This window comes from Neopelma chrysocephalum, unplaced genomic scaffold, assembly GCF_003984885.1.
Source record: "Neopelma chrysocephalum unplaced genomic scaffold, ASM398488v2 Primary Assembly neopelma1_75, whole genome shotgun sequence".
NCBI classification, from domain to species: Eukaryota; Metazoa; Chordata; class Aves; order Passeriformes; family Pipridae; genus Neopelma; species Neopelma chrysocephalum.
This window is the reverse complement of record NW_020897736.1, coordinates 1,251,018-1,276,587: the sequence shown is the minus strand read 5'-3', so window position 1 is coordinate 1,276,587 and position 25,570 is coordinate 1,251,018. Positions and strand designations below refer to the sequence as shown.

General features: G+C 39.8%; 1 protein-coding gene across 16 annotated transcripts in view; it reads left to right on the top strand.

The window, feature by feature from the left end:
- The window catches only part of TCF12 (transcription factor 12), a 163,527-nt gene extending 138,500 nt beyond the window's left edge, over positions 1 to 25,027 (top strand). For 9 of the 16 annotated variants that reach the window (XM_027688706.1, XM_027688707.1, XM_027688709.1 and 6 more), the window contains 9 exons: positions 1,884 to 1,962; positions 6,594 to 6,667; positions 7,581 to 7,652; positions 8,378 to 8,584; positions 15,138 to 15,252; positions 16,076 to 16,247; positions 17,547 to 17,779; positions 20,969 to 21,122; positions 22,738 to 25,027. In XM_027688706.1, coding sequence (XP_027544507.1) covers positions 1,884 to 1,962; positions 6,594 to 6,667; positions 7,581 to 7,652; positions 8,378 to 8,584; positions 15,138 to 15,252; positions 16,076 to 16,247; positions 17,547 to 17,779; positions 20,969 to 21,111 — 1,095 coding nt within the window. In that variant the 3' untranslated portion in view covers positions 21,112 to 21,122; positions 22,738 to 25,027. The remainder of the gene's footprint in view (positions 1 to 1,883; positions 1,963 to 6,593; positions 6,668 to 7,580; positions 7,653 to 8,377; positions 8,585 to 15,137; positions 15,253 to 16,075; positions 16,248 to 17,546; positions 17,780 to 20,968; positions 21,123 to 22,737) is intronic. The other 7 variants (XM_027688716.1, XM_027688721.1, XM_027688714.1 and 4 more) reach the window with 5 other exon arrangements.
- Positions 25,028 to 25,570: the final 543 nt, after the last annotated feature.

Below are 25,570 nucleotides of genomic sequence, written 5' to 3'. Positions count from 1 at the left end.
TTAACTTTGTTGATTATATCAGACCTCTTTGTGATAACTTATGTTTTGATTCCTACCTCAGCACTGGGGTAAAGGCCTTTGTACCGTCCTGGTAGTTAAATAGCCACTGGTCCCTTCACAAAAGAAAAGAAAATGTAGGGAAGTTGACTTCTAAAAGTAATTCATGAATTAAGTTTCTTTGTTGCTTTAGACTCAATAACATTAACATAACAAAGCCTAACTGAAATGTACACTGTAGTGTTTAAAAAATTGGACTAACAGCTCTGAGGTTTGGCTCTGCAGGCTCTCAATTGTGCAGCTTTTGTCTAAGAGCCTTTTCATTAGACCCTGGCATATTGGCACCCCGCTGATTGGAATGGACCATGACTGATAGGAGGAGGAGTCTCATTTGTTGCAGTAAAATGAGTCATGTTACCGTTTAAGCCTGGCAGAAGGTGTCAGGGTTGTTCATCATTGGTCATTTAACAGCACAGTGGCCAGGGACTGCATGAGAATGAATTCTGACCCATGTTTTAGTCGTGGCTTTGCTAGACTAGAGATTTTCCCTCTTAAAAAGTACAGCAAAATAAAACTGGCAGGTAAAGTGGTGGAAAACAAGCAGTTTGCTTTGAAACTTCATGGCCTTTCTTTGATGTTATTTTAATTTTCTGTATCTTATCTGTCTGGAACTCTCTACAGTTCTTATACTGACACCCAAGACTTATTTTTATGCTGACGTACAATGCATGAATTTCCTCCAGTAGTCTGAGGTAGTTTGTTCTTCTAAATATATTTTCTTTCTAGCATGTATGAAAAGGAGGAGGCATTTCCATTAGGGAACTGATGGTCTTTTCTAATGGAAAAGTATGATAGACCAGGAAGGAGCATGTGGTCTATCAAGTCCTGGTTTTGTCAGTTCAAAAAATACAATATGGAACTTAATGAAGTCCCAGTTTATTGTCAGCTAAATGCTGAAATGTCATATTGTCTGTGTGAAGAGACATCAACCACACTGCCAGTGAAGATTTTTTTGACTGCCATCTGATGACTAACAAATCCTGGTCTCTGCTCAACTAAAACAGGTTTGAACCGATGACCTATAAAAATATGTTCTGAAGCCCACAGTCAGCCTCTAAATCTATTCAATTCCCTTCATAAAATGAATTTTCCCAGGGTCTTGGGATTTTAATTTTTGATTAAAGCTTTTAAGCATTATGCCTTTTGTGTTTCTCAATAGTTTTTAATTTCATTAATAGCAGGGAAAGAATTGTTGTAAGTTGAAGGTTAATATTTCAAGGGGCCAGCTGATACAGAAATAAGAGAGAAACGTTACAATACATGTAGCATGCTGCAATACATTGCAAGAGGAACAGGATTTCAGGTGGTTTTTTGTTTGGTGGGTACCAATAATAAGAACTTGAATGATTTCTTGATATTTTCTCTTGTGAAAGATTAATCTTTAGAAGATAACATGTGTTGACTGCTAAAATCTTTTCTCTCTCTAAAGTTTAGGAAGTCATTATTCATTGGCATTTTCCTGAAGGTTTGTTTGATATAATTAATTATCTGTGTACTGTGAACTCTTACTTATATCATTCCCCTTCAGTGACAGAAAGGCTGTAATTTCTGCTGCTGTTGAATTAGAAAGAAGGTCAGTTATACTTGTGTCCCTATCAAATACAGGCTGTGCTTATTTGGACAGCTGCTTGAAAATGAAAGTTCTCTGGACAGTTTTAGAGCCTTGAGTGTAATAAAGCAGAGCTGTGATTGAAGGATCAAACTGGGTTTTTTGTTGATCCAGAACCGAGAGTGACAATTAAAGCATGAAAAGGAATCCTAAAAGTGCTTTCCCCCCCGTATATTATAACATATACTGATATACAATCTCTTTTGTCTGTTGTCAGATTTATTCTCCTGATCATACCAGCAGTAGTTTTCCATCAAATCCATCAACACCAGTTGGATCACCATCGCCTCTTACAGGTAGAGACCAGTCATTTGTCAATAACTTGTTTGTTGTTTTGCAAACATCCTGTTTGGAATCACAGTGAAATCAGCACTAGCTGCCTTGCGTAATTACTTGTATGGTTTGTTTATTTTTCCACTGTACTAAACTGAGATTTATAAATCCAGATTCTGAAATATATTTTGTTATGGGCATTCACTTAAATCCTGGCAACTGGCTTTGAAAATTAGCATCTTAAAATAATGTTTGAAAGCATTGACTGACCATATACTATCACAGCTGTAAAGATATCTGTGCAGATCTGCACCATTTGAGAGGAATAAGAGTGATTTGATTGGGTTGTTTTTCTTTTTTAAAGCTATATGTTAAAACTCTGCGGCAGCTCTCGGTGACAAACACAGCAGATGTGTGTTCCCTCTAATGAAAATATAGTAGGCTATGAGACTATCCAATTTTTCCACAAGATAGCTTTTCATTCATATCTTTCATGAATGCTTTCATTCTATGGGAGAAGAATTTCTGGCATTTTTCAAAATAAATGCCCTGTGTTGCAGCCACCTCTGTCACCTGTGCTTTGTGTGTTTGCAGAGTGAATGTGGGAAGGAGCATTCCAGTGTGGAGATGAACTGTGGGCAGCTGCCTACAGCTATTAGTGGGTAGTGCAGCTTTCACAGACACTGTGGCCTCAGCTGTCTAGTAAAAGTTGAACAGCTGTTCTCCATATAGAGAGGGCTGTGAAAGCTCCATTGACTTAAATTTGTTGTTTAACAAAGAACTAGAATTACAAGCGAGATGATGTAACTTTAACCCTGTTCTTTCCTACAGTGCAATTTGTTAAATTATTTAACGTGTATACAACAGTCTGTTTCCCCATTCTCTGCTGTTTAATATATCCCTGCAGGCTTCTGGCCATTGGTCACCTCTTTGCAAGAGTGTTTTGCTTTTTATAAACCAATAACATTAACTTAAAGAGGGCACAGAATGAGCTTAGCTGAACACTTTTGTAATTTAGGTGAATAAATTAGTAGAGGTATTACATGCAAAATGCAGTCATAATCATGTGGATGGGAATATGGATATCTATATATGCAGTGTCACTCAAAAGTTTCATCATTCATACTTCATTCCTGTTTAATGGACACTGTTCTGGTTTTCTGTGGACATAATGGATTAATGAATATCTGACATGGCTTACCTGAGCAGCTGCTTTGGGCATTTCTTTTCTATTACTGAATAATCCATGTTGAATTGAGTAATGATGGGATTAATGGGATTTTTGATTTCATGATTACAGTTGACAAAAAATGTTTTGCCTATTCTGTTGTACTGAAAAGGCAGATCAGACTAGAAAATTATTATTATTTTCTTTTTAACATCAAAGCAAATACTGAAAATATTTTATGGCTGGAAGAAATAAGTTCTGACATTTCAAAGTATTTAAAATTTTAAAGATCCCAAAGAGGGTTTTTTCCAAGAGTTCCCTGATTAGATACCACACCTCATTTTGTAAGCATGAAAGCACTAGCTAATTTCTGGGTTTAGAATACAAATTTGAGGTCCCTAAAATTAGTGTTTTCCCTTTACTGTTTTTACCTTTGCCTGTTGCAACCTGTATCAAATGTAAAAATGTCCAAAATTCACACTTTGATTTGTGTTCCTTATTCTGGATACTGATGGCTGAGACAGTAGTAGATATAAGCAAATAATACTGAAATCCTTCTCAGGCTCAAACTTAGCATCTGCTTCACATTTATACGCTCCCACCCCCTTTAATTTCAGTGATATAGAATTTATCAAGCCTGTGGTAAATTGCTCCAGTAGTTAATTACCTTCATTTATGAATCTGGACTTTTATCTTTATTCCCAGATGAGTCACTAAGAACACAGTGAAGCACAATGTGAAGTAATTACTACTGCATTTATTGCTATTTATACTCCTGGTAGCCATTTTCCGTCTTGACCCAAAAAGTTATTGCAGATAAAACAAATGCTTTATGTGTACTAAAATGATATATTTTGGAGCATTTTAGCCTTCATTGTCACTTTCCCCTTTTGCAGTCAGGTATTTGTTTAGTTGGCATTCTTAGTATTGCAGATTTGACTAAGTCATAATTTAGCCATCCTTTGATTGTAAATTCCAGTAGGAGTGCTCTGTTTACCAGGGAAAGCATTGAGAGACAGGAACATGAGGAGATGTTGGGGTTCATGATCTTGTGACTGAACTGTTGGACTGTTGGGTTGCTGAATGAGGATTAATGACATACTCAGTTAAGTAAAAGCTTGGCAAACAACTTGATGAAAACCCCCAAGTATTATGAGACAATAGTGTGTCTCTCATCTTCCCTGCCCTCATTTAATTTCTAATTTTACATAAACATGCCCAGAGCTGAGCTTCTTGCATAGTTTTAATGACTGTATGTGTATATATATGTGAAGTTTATATAGGGATCTGAATGGTGGGAGCCTTGGTATTTTAAGAATCCTTCTCCCAGGATCAGAGGTATTCAGAAGGGTTTGGTGAGTTCTGAGGATGCAAAGCCAGCCCTCTGTGGCTCCGACTATGTGTTTGAAAGGGGAGCCAGAGGATTAGTGTTGGGGAGACTAGGAGTGGGAACAATACTACAGTGATTGCTGTCGGTGACCCCTGTAAATCCTAACACTTGCCTGGCTTATTTGTGTTTTTCATGCTGCTATGTTGGTGCTGCACTAAAAGCTGCAGTTGTTAATTGCAGGGCTTGTGGTGCCAGGATGCTTTTTAACATAATTGGTGGATTTCATGCACAAACTTCTAGGAGGGGGAGTGGAATGAGGCAAGCAGGAAATCGGTGCCATCTGGCAACCTGCGCAGACAGGGAGGCACAGTGCCACAGTGCCACAGTGCCACCGCTTGGAAAGAGCCCCGGCCGGGCCGGAGGTGGGACTGCACACTGCAGGTTGCACTTGGGCTGGGCCTTCCAGAGGAGGAGTTGGTTATTCCCTCCCCCCTTTGCTTTTTGTCTCCTTTGTGAGCCGTCCCACTCGGAGTTTTGTTCTGGGCTTACACTGCAGAAACAGGGCCTGCTTCCATGTGAGAGACCCAAAGGAAGGTGTCTGAGGAGGGGCACAGGCTGTCAGTCTGTCTGCTCTCTGCCTGATGCCCAGCGGTGCCAGCCTGCAGGAAGCAGCACACTCAGCTGTGTCCCAGGGAGAGCTCCTGCCCACCCTCTTGTCTCTAAAAATGAAGTTTTGTCTAGATAAGAACGTGAACGTTTTGCTGAGCCAAAATACTCTCAGGTTGTTTCATTAATGCTTTGCAAAATAAGTGGGACTCCAAACATAATTCCCAAGTTCAGGAATGAAAATAATGCAGAAGGAGACCCAGAATAGCTGTGTGAAGTGAAAATTGGTAATTATAAACTTACTCACTGAATTCCTTATGTTTTAAAAGAGAATTCCAGCACAATTATGGCAGCTCTGGACTTTTATGGAATAGGAAATTTTTATTATTATTTTTTAATTAGAAATGAAATATTTAGGTATTTTAATAGCTATGCAAGCTGTTCTCTTTTTGTTAAATAAAACCTTGTCTTTAAAAGGTAACTACTTGCAGCTCTCTGAACAAAGGAACTGTAATGTTATTAAAGCTTTTCCCAGTTTTCCAGACGTACAGCCCTGGCTGTTATTGAAAGAACAAGCCCACAGGCTCTTCCTTTAATGAGCTGCTTTGGATTGTATGTCCATAATTTATTAATGTAATTGCTTTATTATTACATTTGTATGGCTGAAAGGAAGCTGTCTCTAATGGCCATAGAATTTCATGTAGTATCTTTATAAAAGATGCATTATTAGTTGGTGAGAAAAATGCATGTTGTACTACTTCAGGCTTTGTGTTAAAAGTACTGCTTTATTAGTTATTGCATTTCACATCTGATTATTTTTAAAATTTACGTGGTAATTAGGTATATTTATGTCAGACTAGAATGGATATGTATTTGAATTTGCAGTGTATAGGTAATATGGATTTAATTGTTGATTTGTTGCACAATCAATGACTTTAAGCTGCTGTTCTACTTTAAATATATCTGAAATAACAAATGAGAATAACTTAGGTGTATTTTTACTCTTCTAACCTTGGAATGCATTATCATCTAAAATGGTGTAGTGTAGAACTAGACAAGATAAAGGAAGCTTTTAGATCTAGTTTTAAATTTTCTTGTTTAGTAGAGAGGTGTCATAAAAATGGTTTTCCAGTTATCCTTAATTTAGTGCCTATTTGATCTCTTTAAATATTTTTGTTGTATATCTTAACACTGTTAAAGATACACCTACATATACTGAACAGAATTCAGCAGGTTTTTTTATGGTGACACAGGGAGAAGGCAGGTATTTTAGATACGGGGTGTGGGTGCTTAGTCCACAATTTTAATGTTGAAGTACTTGGAAGATGTCACTGCTTTGTCCTTGACAGTGTGTCTGTCCAACCCTACAGATGCCAGGATATGAAAGTTATCTCTCAGTAAGGCAGAATGAAGGAATTTGTCCTCCTTTGTATACCCATATGCCAGCTTACCTTTATGCAGAATATATTTAATTATGTTGAGATACACTGTGCCTCTGCTTCCCACTTGTGCTGTGTGAATCTGTGCACTAACCTAGACGATTTTGGCAGGTGCCAGTCAGTGGTCCAGGAGTGGAGGACAAGCCCCCTCATCTCCCAACTATGAAAACTCTCTACACTCCTTGGTAAGAATTGTTGAAAGCAACATAGTACTTTTTGCTTAAGAGTTGAAGGCTTGGTTTTGTATAAATCCTGCATATCATTAAAGGAAACAGTAGGATAGCATTACAAATGAATTCTTTGCTAACAAATGGCCTGTTCAGTTGAACAATATAAGACGTGCAGGGTGTGTCTTTCACCATCTGTTCCTTGGGCATCAGGCTTCTGTGCTGAGGACAGCTGGTGCTAAAGCGCTGTTATGAGATTCTGGTACCTTTTCACAAATCCATAGCTAATTCTTATCTAAAGTTCAGTCTGGAGAAAGATAAAGACTTCATGCCTCCGCATTTGCTTGTCCTTCCCCCTCTCTCCCTCCAATGGTTGTCTCTCGGGCTTGTTTGCATTACATCGTTATTAAAATATTAATACGTTTTATTTGCAATTATTGTTTGTTATTGGGGAATGTTCATTCATTAATAAAACATCTTACAGAAAAACACACAGGCAGTAATCTACAGCATTGTAAATTTTCTTCTTTTGGGGATTCAGCAGTTACTGACTTCCAACTTACATTTACGATACAGCATCGGGAAGGAAAGGGGGAAAATTGGAGGGAAGGTTTTGATTACCTGTTTAATATTTCTAGTTTCCAGAGATGTAATTTCTTTTTTTCTGTCTAACAAGAATAAAACATAAGTTAAATCAGATTTCTTTTCTTCAATATTTTTGCAATTAAATGTAATTGTTATATACATCTTACAATCCTAACATAACTGCAGTGTAAATATTAGCCTTTTCTTATCTTAATATAATCAGATCTCTGTTGCATTAACTTGACTAACAATTTATTGCTGACATGCACATCAGCTGTTTCCTCACCTCTTTTTTGAATTAATCTTAACCTGTGCTTTGCTTCCTGTTCTGTCTTGACTTTGCCAGAAAAATCGAGTTGAACAGCAACTTCACGAGCATTTGCAAGATGCAATGTCCTTCTTAAAGGATGTCTGTGAGGTACTATTTCACTTTAGATGGTGCCTTTTTGTGTTTCAATTAACGCTTCCTTCGGATTCCCCATTAAAAACTTAAATTAGAGTAGTGTATGACCCATCTTTTTACTTCAACATCCTGCTCTTTCAGTTTCTAGAGAGCTGCAGTGTCAGAATTGCTTTTGCTTTGGAGTTTTTTGGTGGTTTTTTTTTTTTGGTCTTCCTTTGAAAGGAAAGTAATTTTAAGACAAAGAACACAAAGAACTTGCTTTTATTTCTGAAATATCAAATCTGTTTGAAGATCAATTTTAAAAAATGATAACTTAAAGTTTTGTCCAGTTTTTTTTGTAATACAGGTTCTCAAAAAGCCACTGCCTCTCTTAATTGTTTCCAAAGTGGTGAGGCTGATTTTGTGATCGTTCTGTCCTGCATTAGATAGCTTATTTTGTAGCAATTCTTTCTTTCTTGTTCATGCCATGTAATAGCAGCTGAGTAGCATTAACCTTATAATAAGCTTCACTCTTAAAGCTGCCACCTATTTGTGGAATGAATGCTATCTTGAGCAAAATCTCCAGATAATATTTTCTTTTTCCTGTTTGTTTGTAGTGCTGGTAGGTGCTCTCTGATACTATTTTGATACTGCATTTCATCTTCTGTCTTTGATATCTCTGAGGTAGAATCTGTGCCATCCTCAGGGGCCTGCAGAGTTCTCCAGTAATGGCTGTTCCTGTCCCTCTTGCATCCCAACAGCAGTCCCGGATGGAGGATCGCTTGGACAGACTGGATGATGCCATCCATGTGCTACGAAATCATGCTGTGGGGCCTTCAACAAGCCTGTCAGGTGGCCATGGAGATATCCACAGTTTATTGGGACCATCCCACAATGGGCCAATTGGGAGCCTGAACTCCAACTATGGAGCATCCAGCCTTGTAACAGCCAACAGACAAGCATCCATGGTAATGATGTTTTTAAACATATTTATGCAAAGCAGTTGCAGCTGATGCATTTTAAGTTATCACAGAGCCCAGTGAGTGAAAACTGGGCTGTAAGACTAATATTTACCAGGAAGAAACCACTCGAGATTCTTGTGGAGGAAAAGATGGCAGACAGCTTGCACCTGCTATGGGTTTCCAATTAGACTGTTGGGGTGGGGGTGGACAGAAAGGAGGGAGAGGAAAAAGATGGGAAAACTTAGACTTTGGCCTGGTCAGTGGCCCATAAAATCCTGCTGTGACCATATGCAGAAAGCTGAAACTTTCTGCTGAGAGCGTTTCAGCTTATACATGCATTTTTTCCAGATGTGTAATAATTGGCAGAACCGTTTTCTCCTTGAAATGGTGAATAGGGAGATTGAATGGGAAAAGCAGTCAAGAAGGACTGAATTTCAAGTGTTCTGGTCTGGAAAAGCTGTTTATTGTAAATTGGAACTAGTCTTCAATAGCAGATGCTGGTGGAGGACTGGGAGGAAGCTGTTGGAATGTGGAACCATAGTGTGCGCAGGCTCAAAATTTAAACTTTTTTTATAAATGAAAAGGAGTTTGAGCACAGCTGTAGTGTAAGTAACAATGGAAAGGAAACAACTTTTAGATTAATCCCCAAGAAGAGTGAAATAATTCAATCCATCTCTTTTAGTTTCTTTAAAAATGTGAACTGTTCTGAAAAAATGCAGTTGAGCTTTTTATAGATCAGAAATATGCTAAAAGCATTACACAGTAAACGAATCTATTTGTAGCATTGCTCACTTCCCTTTTTCTTCCTTTTCATTCCTCCCCTCTCAAAAATGCTTAAAGGAAAAAGAGCTTTTAAAAACATGCTTGTTTTAGTGGTGCCATGTGTTTGCATGTTTACAGCGTAATTTTAAAGACCAGTTACATGCTGTGAAATTTTCTGTTATAAAACAGATTCACAGCTGGGTACTGTGTGATCAAGGCAAAATTTCACCTATCATCAAAATAATTAGGTACCCCAATTGCTGAAGGGTTTGTATTCTATAAAACAGAATTAGTTCCAGGCTCTCCCATTCGCACGTCACACATCCATTTATATTAATTTCAGGACCACTGCAGTAAACATCAAAAAGAACCGGGGACTTTCTATAAGCTGTGTGTGTTTGGGGGCTGTGGGGAGGGGGAACTTTCCAAATGCACATCCAACTTTGGGTTTCTATACAAGTTCACAGTTGCTTTTAGTAATGAAGGAAGTGATGCATAAGTGCTGTAGAATTTTTTCTTAATACCGACTGAGATTTAATATTTAAAGAATGTTGTTAAAGTTCTACCATCTTCTGGGATAGACTGAAATTTGGTCATACAAAAGAAAGCTTTTTTTCCGCTGCTCTTGATGCTGTGGGGTAAAGTGAGTGACTGAAACTGCAGTGACAAACTTGTTCTCTGACTTGAGGAACCTTCCGATACTGCTCAGCCAGACACAGTCAAATGCACATAGGGCCAAAGTGTGTATGAAAATCTCAGTTTCTCTTTTAACTAAGCTGTGATAAATATTTTATCAACTCAGTTTATATTAAAATAGGTGAAAGTGGAAAATGACTCTCCAGAATGGACCAAGGTTCCTTGATTTTCTCAAGCTTAATGTGGTTGTGTGGCTCAAATGTAATATAGACTTGATTTATCATCTAAATATTTGACTGGCAGATGTTTGTTGTCTGTTAGAAATAAACTTAGATTAGTCCAAATCAAAAAAATCCTTGAGTGTACATTTCATCCTCACTGGGTGAAACAAGCTTCCAGATCAGTTTTGGCTTGAAAAGTGAGTCAGCTGAAGAATTTCTTGGATTAACCTTAATTTTGTTACATCAGAATAATTGGCTCCAACAGAAGGCATGCTGCTGTGGCCTTGCCCAGTCCCCAAAGAGTGCCCTTTGACATCATTTGCAATTGCAGGAGCTCAGCAGGACTTAGGATGGAGTCCTGACATATGTCCAGAGCAGAGGTTGGCACATCTGGCTGCAGAGCTGGGTTATTGGTGCTGACTGCATTGCAGCAATGCCCCCCAAGGATGAGGGGTAATTCTTCTTCAATAACCAATTCATTTCAAACTATTATTCACTCTTAGGTTGGGGTATTTTTAAATAGTAAATGTGGAAGAGCAGAGCACTTGACACACAAATAACTGAACTGTAAGATCTAGACTCCATCCAGGATTTAAATACTACTTTACTTCAGATGACCTCCAGTCAATTTTAGGAAAATAATTAGTATTGGGCTAACATAGTGAGAAATGTCAACATTGATAAGGGTGATTACCTATGATTACCTGCTTTTGATGTTTTGTTTGACATAGGGTCAAGAAATGTCCATTGGAATTCAGCACTAAATGAAACTTCCTTGTTGAGGGAGTGTGGGATCTTTACACAAAACATTTTTGCTCTTTAAAAAAAAAAGGAAAAAATAAATTTAATTTCCCTTGAAGATGATGATCTTGGCAGAAGGAGCTAGGAAATGAGTAATTTAACTCCTTTTTATGTAATTAGTGTAACCAGGCATGGTTTTATTTTAACATTTGCTTAATTTTTGAGCCAGATTTATTTTACAACTCTAGTTGACTTCATTTCCTGCTTGCTCTGAATGGTCTTGTTTTCTTTTTAGCTGGGCTGGCCATTAGACTTATTCAAATAGATTTTTAATATCTCAAACTCATCAAATATTTGCTAACTGGCCTTTGAAGTTGATTTGTATTTTATTTCATGTATTATTGAAAAGTTAAGAAGTAATACTTTTTGTTCTTATTCAAGCTGCTTTTTATTTGTCATTATAATACAATGGAAAAAGAACAGCCTGAACTGATTAAAAATAAATAAATAAAAGGCCTGGAAATTTAGTTAAGGATGAAACTCAATCCTTAAGTCACAGGGTTTTTTCAGGTATAACAGGAATCTAAGACTGGTGATCTCCCTCTTTGTGCCCTTAAGCAGCTTTGCCACCACCAACCTCTGCTCTTGCTCAAACCCTTCCAGACCTGGTATTTCTCTACAGAGATTATGCTCCCACTGAACAACTTTGAGTTGCCTGAAGTGTAAAAATCTTGATTCCAAAGCCCTTTTCATTGTCTTAATTATGCGCCCCTTAGTTAAAATGGTGTTAATGACCTCAGCCAAATCGACCAGCTACTATGGCTTGAAAGGTGCATGTTTTAAAGGCCCAGAGCAAGACTGGTATTTTTATTTTCCAGTTCTCAAAAGCTTTCATTGCCAGGTGCTCAAAATGAATGATCAAACTGAGCTGCAGAACCCATGTTAACAGGACAAAGGTTGTCCTCTCCCCACGTGTCACTCTCGATTCTCCTACACGCAGTCGTGTGTCATCAGTGCCCATGATTTGTCTAGTTTTTATTTGTCTAGTTTTTTTTTAATTTGCCTAAAATACTTCACTGGTTTTCTGGTTTCAGATCCCAAATGTTACCACTTAAATCAACCGAAATACATTCTACACTCCTTTTTTTTTTTTTTAAACTTGCAATTGTGAGCGGGGCTGCAGATTATCCTATGTACAAGTTTTTATTGAAATGCATAAAAACTAATACGGTTCAGCCGGTAAATTATAACTTAGAGACTTGCATGCAGGACTACTGCTGTACTGGGTTTACCGAGTTGTGGCTCCTTTGATTTGTTGTGAACCCCGAGTGCTGGGTTGGCATTGTGTAGAGGGAACACGCAGAGGGGAGTGATTTAAATGGGCTTGTAACAAAGGCGGTGTCTGTGCCGGTCGCTCCTCAGACTTGCACGGAGTGTTCTGCCCGCACAGCCGAGAGCTCTGCGGTGCAGCCCAGCCTTCCGCTCGTCTCCCATTTTGTGTGGCTGAGGAGCCTGCGGGCTTGGCTTGCGAGGGATCATGGAAACAAGGCTGGATTAGCGCACGGGAGAATGAATTAACTCGCAGTTTGTTTGCTTATGAAATGAGCTGCCGGCGGTGCGGGGGCCGTGCGGGGCCCGGGCCGCGGCGATGGGCGGGCGGGGCCGCCGTGAGGGGACCGAGCGGGCCCGGAGGGGCCCGGGGAGCGGGTCCTGCCCTGGAGCGCTGCCCCTGGGGCCGGACCTGGGCGCTGGGGAAGCGTTTCACTCAGAATCGCTTATAAATAACGGCGATAAAACATGTCGGGAGCTCGTTTGTTGCGAGGCCGCGGAGCTGAGGGGCTCAGACGCCTTTCAGAAGACTTAAAGGAAGCCCGAGGTTGCTCCATTGAAATGCAGATGGGGACAGCCCTTGTTCTGAGTGCGAGTCCGGGGGAAGGAAAGCAAACTACATTTTCCGAACTCGATGCTTAAGATACTGAAGACCCAATTTGCTACCTCGAAGTAGTCACCGATCAGTTGTGCCTATAGAAAACAGCTGTTGGCTTCTGCGACTTTCAGCGAGTCTTTTGATTTGGGGTTTTTTGTTTGCCAGTTTGGATTTTCTAGTGTATCGTAGATCAGAGATAAAAATCATTGTTATGGTCAGTTTTGTAACATTTTATCTCTTAAGATTTCTGTATTAATCTTGTTAATCTGAATTGTGTGTCTGTCTTGGTTTCAAAGGACTGGAACATGGACTTGCATTCACTTGTTATTTCTGATCTATTTTCTGTCTTTGTCAGAACTGATTTGCTAATCTATCGCCTTTAGATTAGCTCTAGATTTAAAAGTTGCCAGGGTTCTGGCAGCTGTTATGTTTGTACATAGCTTTAAGAAATTTTTGCCTTTTTTAAGAAGTAGACTTCAGAACAAACCTGGCCCTGAAGCGATTAATAGTCTGTAGCTTGAATAAAAGCACCCTCAAGTGTTAGGACTAAGCATGACCAGAAGAATAAAATAAAACACACAACCTGCAGGGCAGAATTAGGGAAAGACTCGGTTTTGAAAGTTCAGTGTGGAGAATGAGCTTGACATTCCCGTGTTAAAGTTTTGTCTTTCAGGCTGAAAGACCTGAGCTCTGCCCCTTCCTCCCAGCGAGTTCATGGCTCTCGCAGCAGCCGGGATAACTTACCCAGAGCAGAACTTCTCACAAACAAAGCCTATTACACGCAAAGGAAGATAAAATATACTTGAAATAGCAACAGATATTCCACAGAATACAAGAGGAGATTTTCTGCAGAACAATAGATACAAATAGCAGCCCGGAATGACCTGATATTAGTTGTGGGTTGTCAGGGGGGTTCCCCCCTTTCCTTTTTTGTTCCTGTGCATTAGCTTACAGGAACAAGTGTATATTAAACAAAGGATAAACTTGCATAAGGGTATTTATCTCTCTCTGGGTAAAACCCATACTAAGACATGAAAGGTAAAAGCTGCATTAATTACTCAAGAGGGATTCAAAGCTCAGCAGTTTACTAGGATTGAAGGATTTATTGAAAAACAGTGGTTCTCATGTGTAACTCCAGGCAATAAACCTATTTAATTAAAGGCTTAATCTTCTAGTTGACATGTTTGCTACTGTTCCAATAAAAAGCTTCATCTGTAGCCAATTTTTGTAACTATACAAATAATAGTAGAATCCCTCATCTTTGTTCAGTTTTTTAACTGTTTAATTGTATTATATTGGTTATAGTATAAATATTTAAGGACTTTTGTGTCTTTAGGAATCAAAAGCTTTAAATAGTCTGTGTTCCAAATCATTTAACTACATGCAGTGTGTCTTTACCTCTTCCTCAAACAAAAAATATTTTTTTAATAGAAGTTGATAACAGTATTCTGTATTGAGCAGCAGTTTTTTAACAAATTGCCTCTTCAGGTTAGGTATGCACACTCATGGCTGTCTTACTTAAGTACCATTAATTCAAGTTATGCAAAATTAGAATTTTTCAAGACTCTTCATCTCAATGCTTGCTGCTCAAATTTATTATGAAGGAGCAGATTAGGAAATAGGTGGTAAGAGCAGTTAGATGCCTGGATTATTTTTGTATGATATGATTCTGTAATGGGACTAAACTAAATATATTTAGCTGAGAAAGTAGGAAAATGAGAGAGAATTATTGAAGTGAATAAAATAACGTTTTTATATTAGATTCAGTACTTTCTTAGTCCTGTTTCAGCAAACAAGAAGTGATGCTATTTATATGTTTAACGAGTGTATGTGTGTCTTTATCTGTATCCATGAGTGTAGGGCAGTATATGCACCTTCACCAGGTGAAGACTATTATTCCCCACACTTTTCTTTTAAGGATCAAAATATAAGTACTTGCAAGCAGAAGTTAATCAGATCTTCAACCCCTCAGGTGTAAAGCAGGGAGGAAATTCCATAGTGTTCTATGGGGAAATACTGAAAAAATTGTGGCCAAGTTGCTACTTTATTTCAAACAGGTGCTGGTCACTGCTTGGGACACAGCTCAGTCCAGCAAGGGGTAAGAGGTGGTTTAGTGTAACAGCATCTTTCAACCAAGTGTTTCCCTCGCTGAGTGAGGACTTTAACTCAGGTCTCTGATCCAGCAAACACTTGAAGTCTTTTAAACTTCTATTTTTGGATTGTTTCTTTGAATTGCATCTTTAATAGAAACCTTTGCTTTGCCTTACTTCAGGTTGGGACTCACCGGGAAGAAGGTGTCAGCCTCAACAGCAACCACTCAGTTCTTCCCAGTACAGTTTCTGCTCAGAGCACAGAACTAAATCATAAAACACAAGACAGCTACAGAGGTAACTTTCCAGTCCTAAGTGCTGAACGGGGTCTGCAGCAATCCAGAGCCAGGGAGGCTGTAGATCGTGGTAAAATGGCAGCAGTGTAGGGGATAGGGACATAGATCATGTTGAAAAATAGAAAGTAATTATAAATCCTATATACCACCACTGTTAGGGATTCCTGCAACAATTTTGTGGGCATCCCTGTCTAAGACTTGTCCCAGTACAGTTTCAAGAGAGAACTGCATGACAACCACATTCTTCCAGCTTAAGGAGCTCGATCCACATGCAGAGCTGTGGCCGTGTCCGGATCCCCCGGGAGGGTTGTGGAGTGAGCTGAGACCAGAGTTCAGTCCAGCCAAAAGAAGGAAGTCATTCCACACCAGTATTTATGGTTCCTTCCGGTTTTGGCCTAAACAAGTAAACTGCAGAAAACAGACATCAGCTTATTTATCAGTGTGGCAGCACCCCTGAGGGAGGGGTGTGTTGCACATTCAGCCCAAGCCTCCGTGGCAGTGCAGCTCTGCCCTTAACTGTGCAGCCCAGACAGAAGGTGCAGATTTCCTTACTTCACTAAAGGTCTTTTTGTCTTAAACAGTGTTTTTTTCTCAGATTAAGCTGTTACCAGTCAGGCCTCTCTGTGCATTGCAGTCACTTTCTAACCCATGACACGTGTCCAAGTGCAGCAGTGTTAGCAGGGTTTGTCTGTTGCCAGAGCACAGTGTTTCCTGTTGTGTTCCCAGGCTTCTGCTCGGCTCTGGCCTCTCATCCGTATTATCTGCTTGAGGTTCTGTGGAATGTTCAGTGCTGTGACACTGACTCTGCTCTCTGGTTCTTGCAGCACTGTCAGGTGGCCTACAGAGCCAGTCTGTGGCTATAGGTCCAACAGAAATCAAGTCTGAACATAAGGAGAAGGATGAGAATATCCATGAACCGCCCTCATCGGATGACATGAAATCAGATGACGAGTCCTCCCAGAAGGATATCAAGGTCTCCTCCAGAGGCAGAACAAGGTGCATTGCTGACGTGACCCAGAGAATTTGTGCTTTGTTAATGCTCTGTAGCATGTTGTCCTTAAGTTTGATAAATGTATTACAAGGCTTTTGTGTAACCAGTGCATGTACCAACAGGCAGTGAGAGAGAGAAAACGTTTACAGTATTTGTACTATTTAAATGGAAGGTAGAGGATTTTCTGGGAAAATCACCTGAAAAGTATACCTTCCTTTAGGTTGGTGCCATGCCTGATGTCTGCCTGTACATTTAAGTAGTAACAGGTTCAGAGGGCCCTGCCCAGCACAGAGGATGGGGAATGTTAGAAATGTGTGATCCTTGGTACCTGGGCCGGGGCTTTGCCTCTCAATGTAAGTTTGTAGCGATGGAGAGCTCCAGGCTGATAACCTGGAGCCTGGGGTGAACACCATGGCTGAATATCCCTTTGAAACACTTTGTCCCCTCCCAAGCCACAGACAAAAAACCTGGAGCTGACACTGCGTAAAATGTTTCTGGATCTGCCTGATAGGCCTGACACAAGTGTTGAAATTTGAGATAACAGTGGACAATCAGAATTTTGCAACCACAGGCAGCAGAGTCTGTATCATCACACATGTCTAATGGCATTTTAGTGTGTTAGTTTTAGTGGAGCAGAGGTTTGGCACAGTTCTTAGACTAAATTTTGTTAGTCCTATATTAAAAAAGGCTTTGCAACTTGATATCATTTGAGGCAGTTCAGGAATTCTAAATATAACTGTTTAGTTCTACACCGAGTAGTAGAAGAAAAAATAGTTCTAAAATTGGCCAGTGAGGTCTTTAACAGAACTGAAACTTTTTAATAAGCACATGAAATTGAAAATCCCTTGAATGCCTTTTTATATAAGCCGATGTATTGGAAAGTAGCAAAAACTTAGTTAAAAATTATTTATTCTTCACCTGACAAGGTGGCTGAGTTACCTCTTTAACTGTTTGACCAATCATCAGTTACCTGAGTGAAGTGGCAGTCTGGGTACATCTTTTGCTTCAAGCACATTGCCACAGGTTTTCCTAGAGATGTTTACCTGCTGTAGGCAATATTCTGTGCATATTCTTCTGGCAGAAGCCACTTTAACATTTATTTTCAGGAACAGGTAGGAACACCAAGAATTGCCTTGGAAAATTAAGGATTGCTACCTAACACTTCCTTAGTTAAATATTCTTCAATGGAATGGATTAGGTGGGAAGTTTAATTTCATCAACTGAAAATTCTGAGCCAGCAGCAGGGTCACTTGTTTGGAATCCCAGTGATATTTCAATATACTGTTATTTGTGCTTTCTTGCAGCAGTACTAACGAAGATGAGGATTTAAACCCAGAGCAGAAAATAGAAAGAGAAAAGGAGAGAAGGATGGCAAACAACGCCAGGGAGCGTTTGCGTGTCCGAGACATCAACGAGGCGTTCAAGGAGCTGGGCAGGATGTGTCAGCTCCACCTGAAGAGTGAGAAACCGCAGACGAAGCTGCTCATCCTCCACCAGGCTGTGGCCGTGATCCTCAGTCTGGAGCAGCAAGTGAGAGGTCAGTGCCCTGGCTGTGTGGTGCCTTTGGTTATGGAGCAGTGCTGGTCCCTCCAAACCTGCACAACCAAATGCAGAGCCATTAAACGTATGCTTTCTGTTCTGGAATGATGCTGAAGTTCTTTAAGAAGAGCAAAGAATTACTTTCAAAAAAAGAAAAAAAAAGGGAGAAAGGAGTGAGTATGAAGTTTATACTTTGACCTTTCTTTCTCCTGCACAATTAGCCATCTCGTCACCTAAAGATGGTAAAGGTGATTACACTTTCGAAGGTAAATTGATTAATTAAAATATTGACACATCTTGCTTTAAATTGTAACCAGCACTTGTTTAGTGATATAAAGGCTTTAGCAAGAATAAGAGATCTATTTTAAGATGAACCCCACATAACTGAAATGTTAAAATGGAATGACTTTATGTGTGTTTTCTTAGATTTTTCAATTAAACATATACTGGGGATGGAGGAAACCTACTTCTGCTGTAATTGAATCAGAGCTGGGTTTGCATGAATTTTCTTCCCCTGATTCCTTTAAATTTTTCCAGGAAAAAAACAATAGGCCTACTGGTAGGTCCAGAAGGAAGACTGCTTTGTGCCATTCAGTCTTTTAAGGAGAGATGGTTCTGGAAGTCGCACTCAGTTCTTCAACTGTTCCATTCTCGTGTCTCAGTGAAGCCACAGTTGATTTCTAATCTCCCTTTCAACTTTTGTCAAAGACATGTTGAAGTTCTGGGGCACCTTGGTCTTACTTGTGGTCAGCCCTGAGCTGGTCCTGAAGTTGAACTGGATGATGGTTGTAGGTCCCTTCCAATGGAAATAGTCTCGTCTGTTCTGTGTCTCTGGCACTTACCGAGGAGTGTCCTCATGTTCTGCTGTTTAGAACTTGTGAACAACCAGTGTCCCACTGGTGTAAGTGCAGCAAGTGACTGGAAAAGTCTGGCAGATGTGGATGATGTCAGTGATTGTGTTTGCTCAGTCTCTGTATCTTTGAATCACTGATGTCACTGAGTGATACCAACATTTTATTTTTGTGTACCTTGTTTTATTTCCCTTTCCTCAGTTGTTGCTTGCATTTTGCACAGAAGATTCAAGCATTAGTTCAGAGTTTATTGAAAGTGACGAAGTGACAAACTTTAGACAAGCTTACCTACTGTGCAGCAAGGATGAGATGCTGTGTTTTCAGGCAGAGCTTTACTGATCCAGTTTTTTATAAAGAAACACAGTCTCCAGCCTGAGCTCTTGCAAGGCACAGAGAGCAACTCTGCTCTGCAGATGAGACACCAACTGAGGCCATTGAAAAAGCCAGTTTTAGCATCTCTGAGACTTAGATCTTGGGAATTGTTTTGGTCTGAAAATGCTTGCCATGGTCTAGAAGATAATGCTGAGTGTGATGAGGAAGTCAGAATAACATTAATCATGTTTTTGGATGTTTAAAAATCAGGTCCATCTTCCTGCTCTTACGGGTTCTGTAATCCACAAAAAGCTCCATGTGATAATTAATCACTTTTTCCTTGGTCAGGGATTGCTTCCAAACCTCGTGTCTTTGGTAGAAATCTTTTTTCCAAACGTGCTAACAGCTAAATTGGACCCATTGTACAGGCAGTGTAAATTGAGAACTCTTCCTTCCTCATGTCACCCCGGGTGCCTCCATGGTGCCTGTCAGGACAGGGCCCCTGTTCCCCATTTATCCTGCCCGTCCTCCCTTGCACCTGTTCCTGCAGTGACTGACCAGAGCTTTGTGTGGCGCCCAGAGCAGCTTTCACAGCACATTATATAATTGCATCAACGATTTCCTCTCCCTGCTGGTAATGAAGCTCCTCATTTTGTGATTGATGCTATTCAGAATCAACCATTTCGAACTGAAGCTCTCACTGCGGGCCAGCGTTTTCATCTCCATTTCCTAAATCACTGCAAATTAACTTCCTTTCAAAGTTCCCACGTAATTAAATCTTCTTTAAAACTTCAAGGCAAGCCACAGTTAGACAAAGAAAACTGTGACTGAGAAAAGTTAGCAGGTTTTTTTTTCCAGTAGACTCTTTAGGAGTGCTCATCCTTAAGGAAATGCAGTAGGAGGCTGTTGATAATGACTTTGGTGACAGCAGAATTATCAAGTCCGTCCAAAATAGTCTCTGTCAGATGAGATGGATTCTACCCCTTTTAAAATGCACAGGGGTCAGTAAACTGCAGTTCTAGAGGGGTGCTTGTTCAGGGCAGGAGAAGGGCTCTTGCTGTCTGTTCAGTTTTGGCAGTGTTCTTACAGTTATAATTGTATCTGCCATCTCCAACTGCAAAACAGGATTCACTGACAGCAAGAAAAATACCTCAAAATGTTGATTAAATTCAACAGTGCAATATATTACCCCCTTTTTGTGTGTCTTCGGGGCCAGTGTGATTTACATCTTCTGTATTTTGATTCATGAAAAGCCATTTTGAAGAACAGAAACAGTTGACTTTTATAAACCGTCATTATTTGAAAACTAGATCCAAATCTACATCTATTGAAGCTTAAGTGGGGAAGTGAAAACAACTGATGGAATACCTTGATAGCTGGTCCACAGCTGGTTATTATAAAGTACTGACTTTAATGTGAGAGGAAGTATGGTTTGGAAAAAAAATAATCCTCCTGCTCTGTGTGACTGTCATCACATTGTTTTGATTGAGCTGAGATGGGCACAAGGTGATCTCACAGGCTTGAGGGGATAGTGAGAACTATCAGTTCAGGGCATTCTGCCTCCCCTGTTCTAACAGCTGGGTAATACTTATGGGGAGGAAAGGAGCAGCAACATTACTAAAGCTGTGTGATGTCAGTGAGCTTGGTGTGAGCTCAGCATACCAACAAAATGCAGAAATCTCCATTTTATTACATCATAAATTACAGACAGTTCCCATTTTGCACTTCAGTGACTTATGGTGATAAAGGAGGCGCCTTTTTAAAGTTTCTCAAGGTGTATGTAGTCAGCCAGTAAAGTTTGGGTTTGTTTTTTTGTTTCTTTGGGTTTTTTTAAACACCAGTTGAGGAGATGTCTGATAGAACTCTCAGCAGTGCTGGCCTGCAGCTTTAGACCCCTGTGTGTATGCACAGGGCTGTCAGCTCAGGAGGGGAAGCTGCAGAGCTGTTTTCACTCCAGCAGGTCATGTCTGGATTCCCCTTGGTGGCCATGGATGGGATGTTACAAATGATGTTTTCTGTTGCAGAACGAAACCTAAACCCTAAAGCAGCCTGCCTTAAGAGAAGGGAAGAAGAAAAAGTTTCTGCCGTATCGGCAGAGCCGCCAACACCACACCCAGGAAGCCACCCTGGCCTGAGTGAAACTACCAACCCTATGGGTCATATGTGAACACCAGCCAGGTACGTCTGCTCTGGGGAACAGCTCTCCTTGTGTTGGCTACAGTCTGGGAGGTACCTGGGTATGGTGGGTTTTAGTCACTGAGCTGCCAGAGGCACCAAACTTCTTTGTGCTGCTAAAGTCCTTTCATAGCTGAGCATAAGCAAAAGCGTCCAGATTTGTTTAGTTCTATAATAAAACCTCAAGAAATTGTCATCAAAGTCTCTGTCTTTCCATGTGTTGTTGCCAATGGCTACATCTCTTGGCTCAGGTGGCCTTCCTGGCATGACATCAGAGGAGCTGTGAACAGCTTGCTAGATAAGCCAAGCATAATAAAGATGAATTATACATCTTTAAATGGTCTAAATATCACATTAGTTCGTTTAAAAATCCACCTATTGTTTCCCAGTGCTGATACAGACAGTTTGAGAGACTCCTCATCCCAGAGAGATTTGCTGTCTGGCTCAAGGCCAGTCGTTGTAACTCCTCTCATTTGCCCAGCAGAGATTGTGAACTGTCTGAAGTCACAATCTGTGTTAGTAAAGACAGTGAAGGTTTAAAGTGATGTTTTCAGCTTTGCAAGGTAGATCAGTGTTTCCAAGAGCCCAGTGTGGCCCAGAACGTAACAGCTCGTTTAAACCTGCTGATGGGAGGCCCTACAGGAACATTAGTCCTTTGGGCTTTACTGTGGCTTATTGCTTAGGTTTCTAAATAGTTGGGAGAAACTTGATTTTAAAAAGAAAAAATTCTGAGTATTTCAGTAGAGCTGTTGCCACTTTGAAAAAAAGATTGGGTTCAGTGCCCTTATTTTAATCTGTAGTTTAACTAAATTTTATATTTCAAGAGGGGTTTTGTTGTGTCTGTAGACTGGTTTGCTTCTACTTTACCTTAAGGTAAAGGTGTCTTGCCAGGATATATCCCATGGAAGTTTAGTATTCCCCAGTGTTCTTAGAAGGCAGCAAAATGGCTTTGAAACCAGCTCTTATTCGAGGCAGTACTTTTTCCTCATCCCTTATGGGCAGCTTTTTTCTTCATAAACAAAGTGGGTTTTCTTTTTAGGAAAGTAAATTTGAATTTCTTTGAATTTCTTTAATTTGCTTCATTTCATGCCAGAGCAATAGACAGCTTCTGAATTGTCAGATAACTCTTGATTTGCAGCAGCCCGACACTCTGTTCTTGCCATATAAATACAAAGAACCACTTCCAAAAGTTTGCTGTCTTTGCTTTTTTTGGTGGCAGTAACGGTGTTGGGTAACTGAGGTGTGACACTGGCAGGAAGAGGCTGCACAGGTACAGGGCAATGTACCTTCAGCAGGAGGGAGGGAGGTACTGTCTCCTGCTTGGCTTAGAGAATAAAGTCAAACACAAATTGAAGGTCTGAGATGTGCAGATTACTCTTCCTCCCATATCCAGAGAGGCCAAACAGAAGGTTCTTGAGAGTAATTGTTCAATATATTATATTCAGTATGGATATCTCTGGGAAGAAGGATTTCAAGGCCTCTCAATGTGATTTTCTTTTGCACTTAACAGGCTGAAAATGACACCAGATCCAGTTGAAATTATTTCTCTAATGTCAATAGGAAGCTTTTTAGTGGTTCTTTTCCTAATACCACTTTCTTCTCCCAAATTTCGTTCTAGAATTCCAGAATTATTGGTAGGATACACAGAAGGTGACCTTTCTTCACAAGGACACAGACAACTAACATTATATGAAGACACAAACATGACAGGAGAAAACACTTGAAGCAAGAAACCCAAATGCAATCTTATGATCAAAGCTACTGGTCAACACCTGCATCAGGATTGAAGATACAAGATCTTCAGACAGAATTTCAGCCCATGAGATACTCTGAACATATCATTCTGTTGCAAGCAGTGTGTCGCTTCTGCACAATCAGAGACTGTTGTGATCTCTCCACTCATTGTGGAAGTTGCCTTGTGCCTAAACTGAATTGACAAATGCATTGTAACTACAAATTTTATTTATTGTTATGGAACTGTAAAGGTCTACATATAAAGGGAAAAGTTAACATGTTAAAGGCTGATAAAACTTCAGCTGAATGCCAGCATTTACTAAAGCTGTTCACATTCAGAGAACAAAGCAGTGACAACCGTCGACCCGTAGCATTCCCAGCATACCTATTAGTGTCTTAAAAAAGGAAGGGAAAAGTCTTTTGTTGTCCTTTCCTCTCCTTTTGCCATATGACTAGTGTTTTCCATGCAATAGGAAACTATTCCTTGGTATAGCTTTTTTTATGTTATTTTTGATCTCTGGTAATCTGAACAGTTATGGTCATAGTTCCCCTTCCATACTGAGCTCTGTGCCTCGAGCCCCTCAGAGGCTTCATGAAGGCTGCAGGCAGGAGCAATACTGTGACCATAACATTTCTTGGATTTAAAAAGTGATTTTTATTTTCCCTCAGACTTTCCTCAAACATTTTTTTTTTTCTAATTATAAACAAAACCTTTTTAGGCTTCTAGGCTTCATAGTAAAGCTTGTAACGTGAAGTGTAAATTGGGTGGGGAGAATCTACTTTGTTAGAGTTGCTTTGTTTTCCGAGCAGTAAGTACTACATATAGTACATGTAAAGTGTTAGCTGTATGTAAGCACAAAATGCATTAAAATACAAAGGAGATTTTTTTCAGGCTGTAACTTTGGTGAATATAAAATCCTGAGTTCACCATGGCAGGTAGTGTGATGATATAACCACCAGCAGGGTGGGCTAATTACGTAATGGAATCTGAGAGCAATGGTCACCAGTTTTTCCTTCCTGTGCACATTAATGATCATGTCACCTTGTATGGCTTGTCAGTGGAGAAAAACCAGTGTGAATCAAATGCAAACAAATGCCCCCAAATGTCCCAAGCCATATTAGCATTAAACCTTTCAATGTTTCTCCACCAGAACAGTGTCCGTAAGTATTCCTTTGTCACAGATGTGCTGAAATGGTTAAAATCCCTTTGAACTTCCATGGAAACTGTCTTCCACTGCAATGACCATGGGAGGAAATTTCCTAAGCCAAGGTTGTCTGAGCTATTGTTTATATAGTGCATCTTTCATCACTGGCAATTGGTTCACACACAAAACAGGAACAAAACTATAATTTTTATGAAGTCATTTAATTTGAAAGAACAAAAGATGGATCGATAAAATAAACTAATGAATTTAAGCTCATGTTTTGGATGGTTCCTAACAAAACAGTTTGTGGAATTAGTGGACTCATTTCTATTACTTTAATTTGCATATATCATCCAATAACACCTGATTATATCTGTGGCCTTGTTCTTCATTTCAGTGTTTATCAGCTAAACGGAATTTGTTGCTTATGACGTGTGAAAGTGATCACGTGCCACTGCCTGGCCTTTTTCCTTCTAAGCTTGTTGTCTTTTTGGCTATATTAGACTTTGCAGTATGCCCAGAAGCTTTCCTTCATAAAATAGAAAGAAAAAAACATTTGGCTTATTTTTCACTGTAGCTAGTCTTTTATACAATAATCTTGTAAGAAAATTTCTTGAATTCTAAATATTACTCTTTCTAGATTTTTGAAATCAAAAAAGTTTTCAGTAAAAAGTTTCTTACTTTATTTTACTATATTAGGTAGTAAAAATGTAGGGTTATTTACCATAACCTGTTCATTAATATCAGAAATTTACAATAGCATTGTAAGACCATAGTAGGGTTCTAGCATACCGTGTAGTACCTATGGAGTATTGTAAGAGCTAATTGTCCGAGATGAATTGCTTCTCATCTTGTTCTCCAGTTTCCATTGTTGGTTTATTGCAGATTTGTACCCTGTGTCAAATTTCAAGGTATTGCTGATAAACCTTTCCAACCAGCAGCAAGAAGTTCAAAAAATTTCTGTCAATGTAACAGAAAACACTATGTATATAACATTTATGTAGCAATAAATGTGCCATCTTTTTTTAACATGGTAAATCAGTGAGTTTTTTAAATTTCTCTCCTCATGGGCAATGTGTTGCTTGAAAAACACTAGAAAACTGTCTTCTGCCTGTATCTGAACACAGCCTGACATACATTGCCAAGGAACTGAGCGTGTTGCAGGCACAAGAAGCTCGTTGCTCCTCCCTGGAAGCCAGTACAGAAATTCCCCGTGAGCTGAGGAGCAGCAGTGCCTGAGCTGCGTGTGCTGCAGGGCAGGAAGGGGATTGCACAGGCAGACACAAACTGGGAGCAGAAGCTGATTCCATAAGGCATGTCCTCTTTCTTCAGTTGGTTCCTTCACTTTGCCTGTCCTGAAAAAAGGGTGCTCATATCTGAGCCCCTCTGTGCAGTGAAGTTCAGTGCCAAGTTACCTCTATATAAGTTCTATGGAAAAATAGGGGGAAAAGTCTGTAGTTCAAGCTTGAAATTACAGTGTTTCTTTGTGAGTGCAAACAAAAGGAAATGGAAGTGCACAGTGTCCAAAGGCACACACAGACAGTGGGGACACCTTCATGCAGTTCCTGGTCC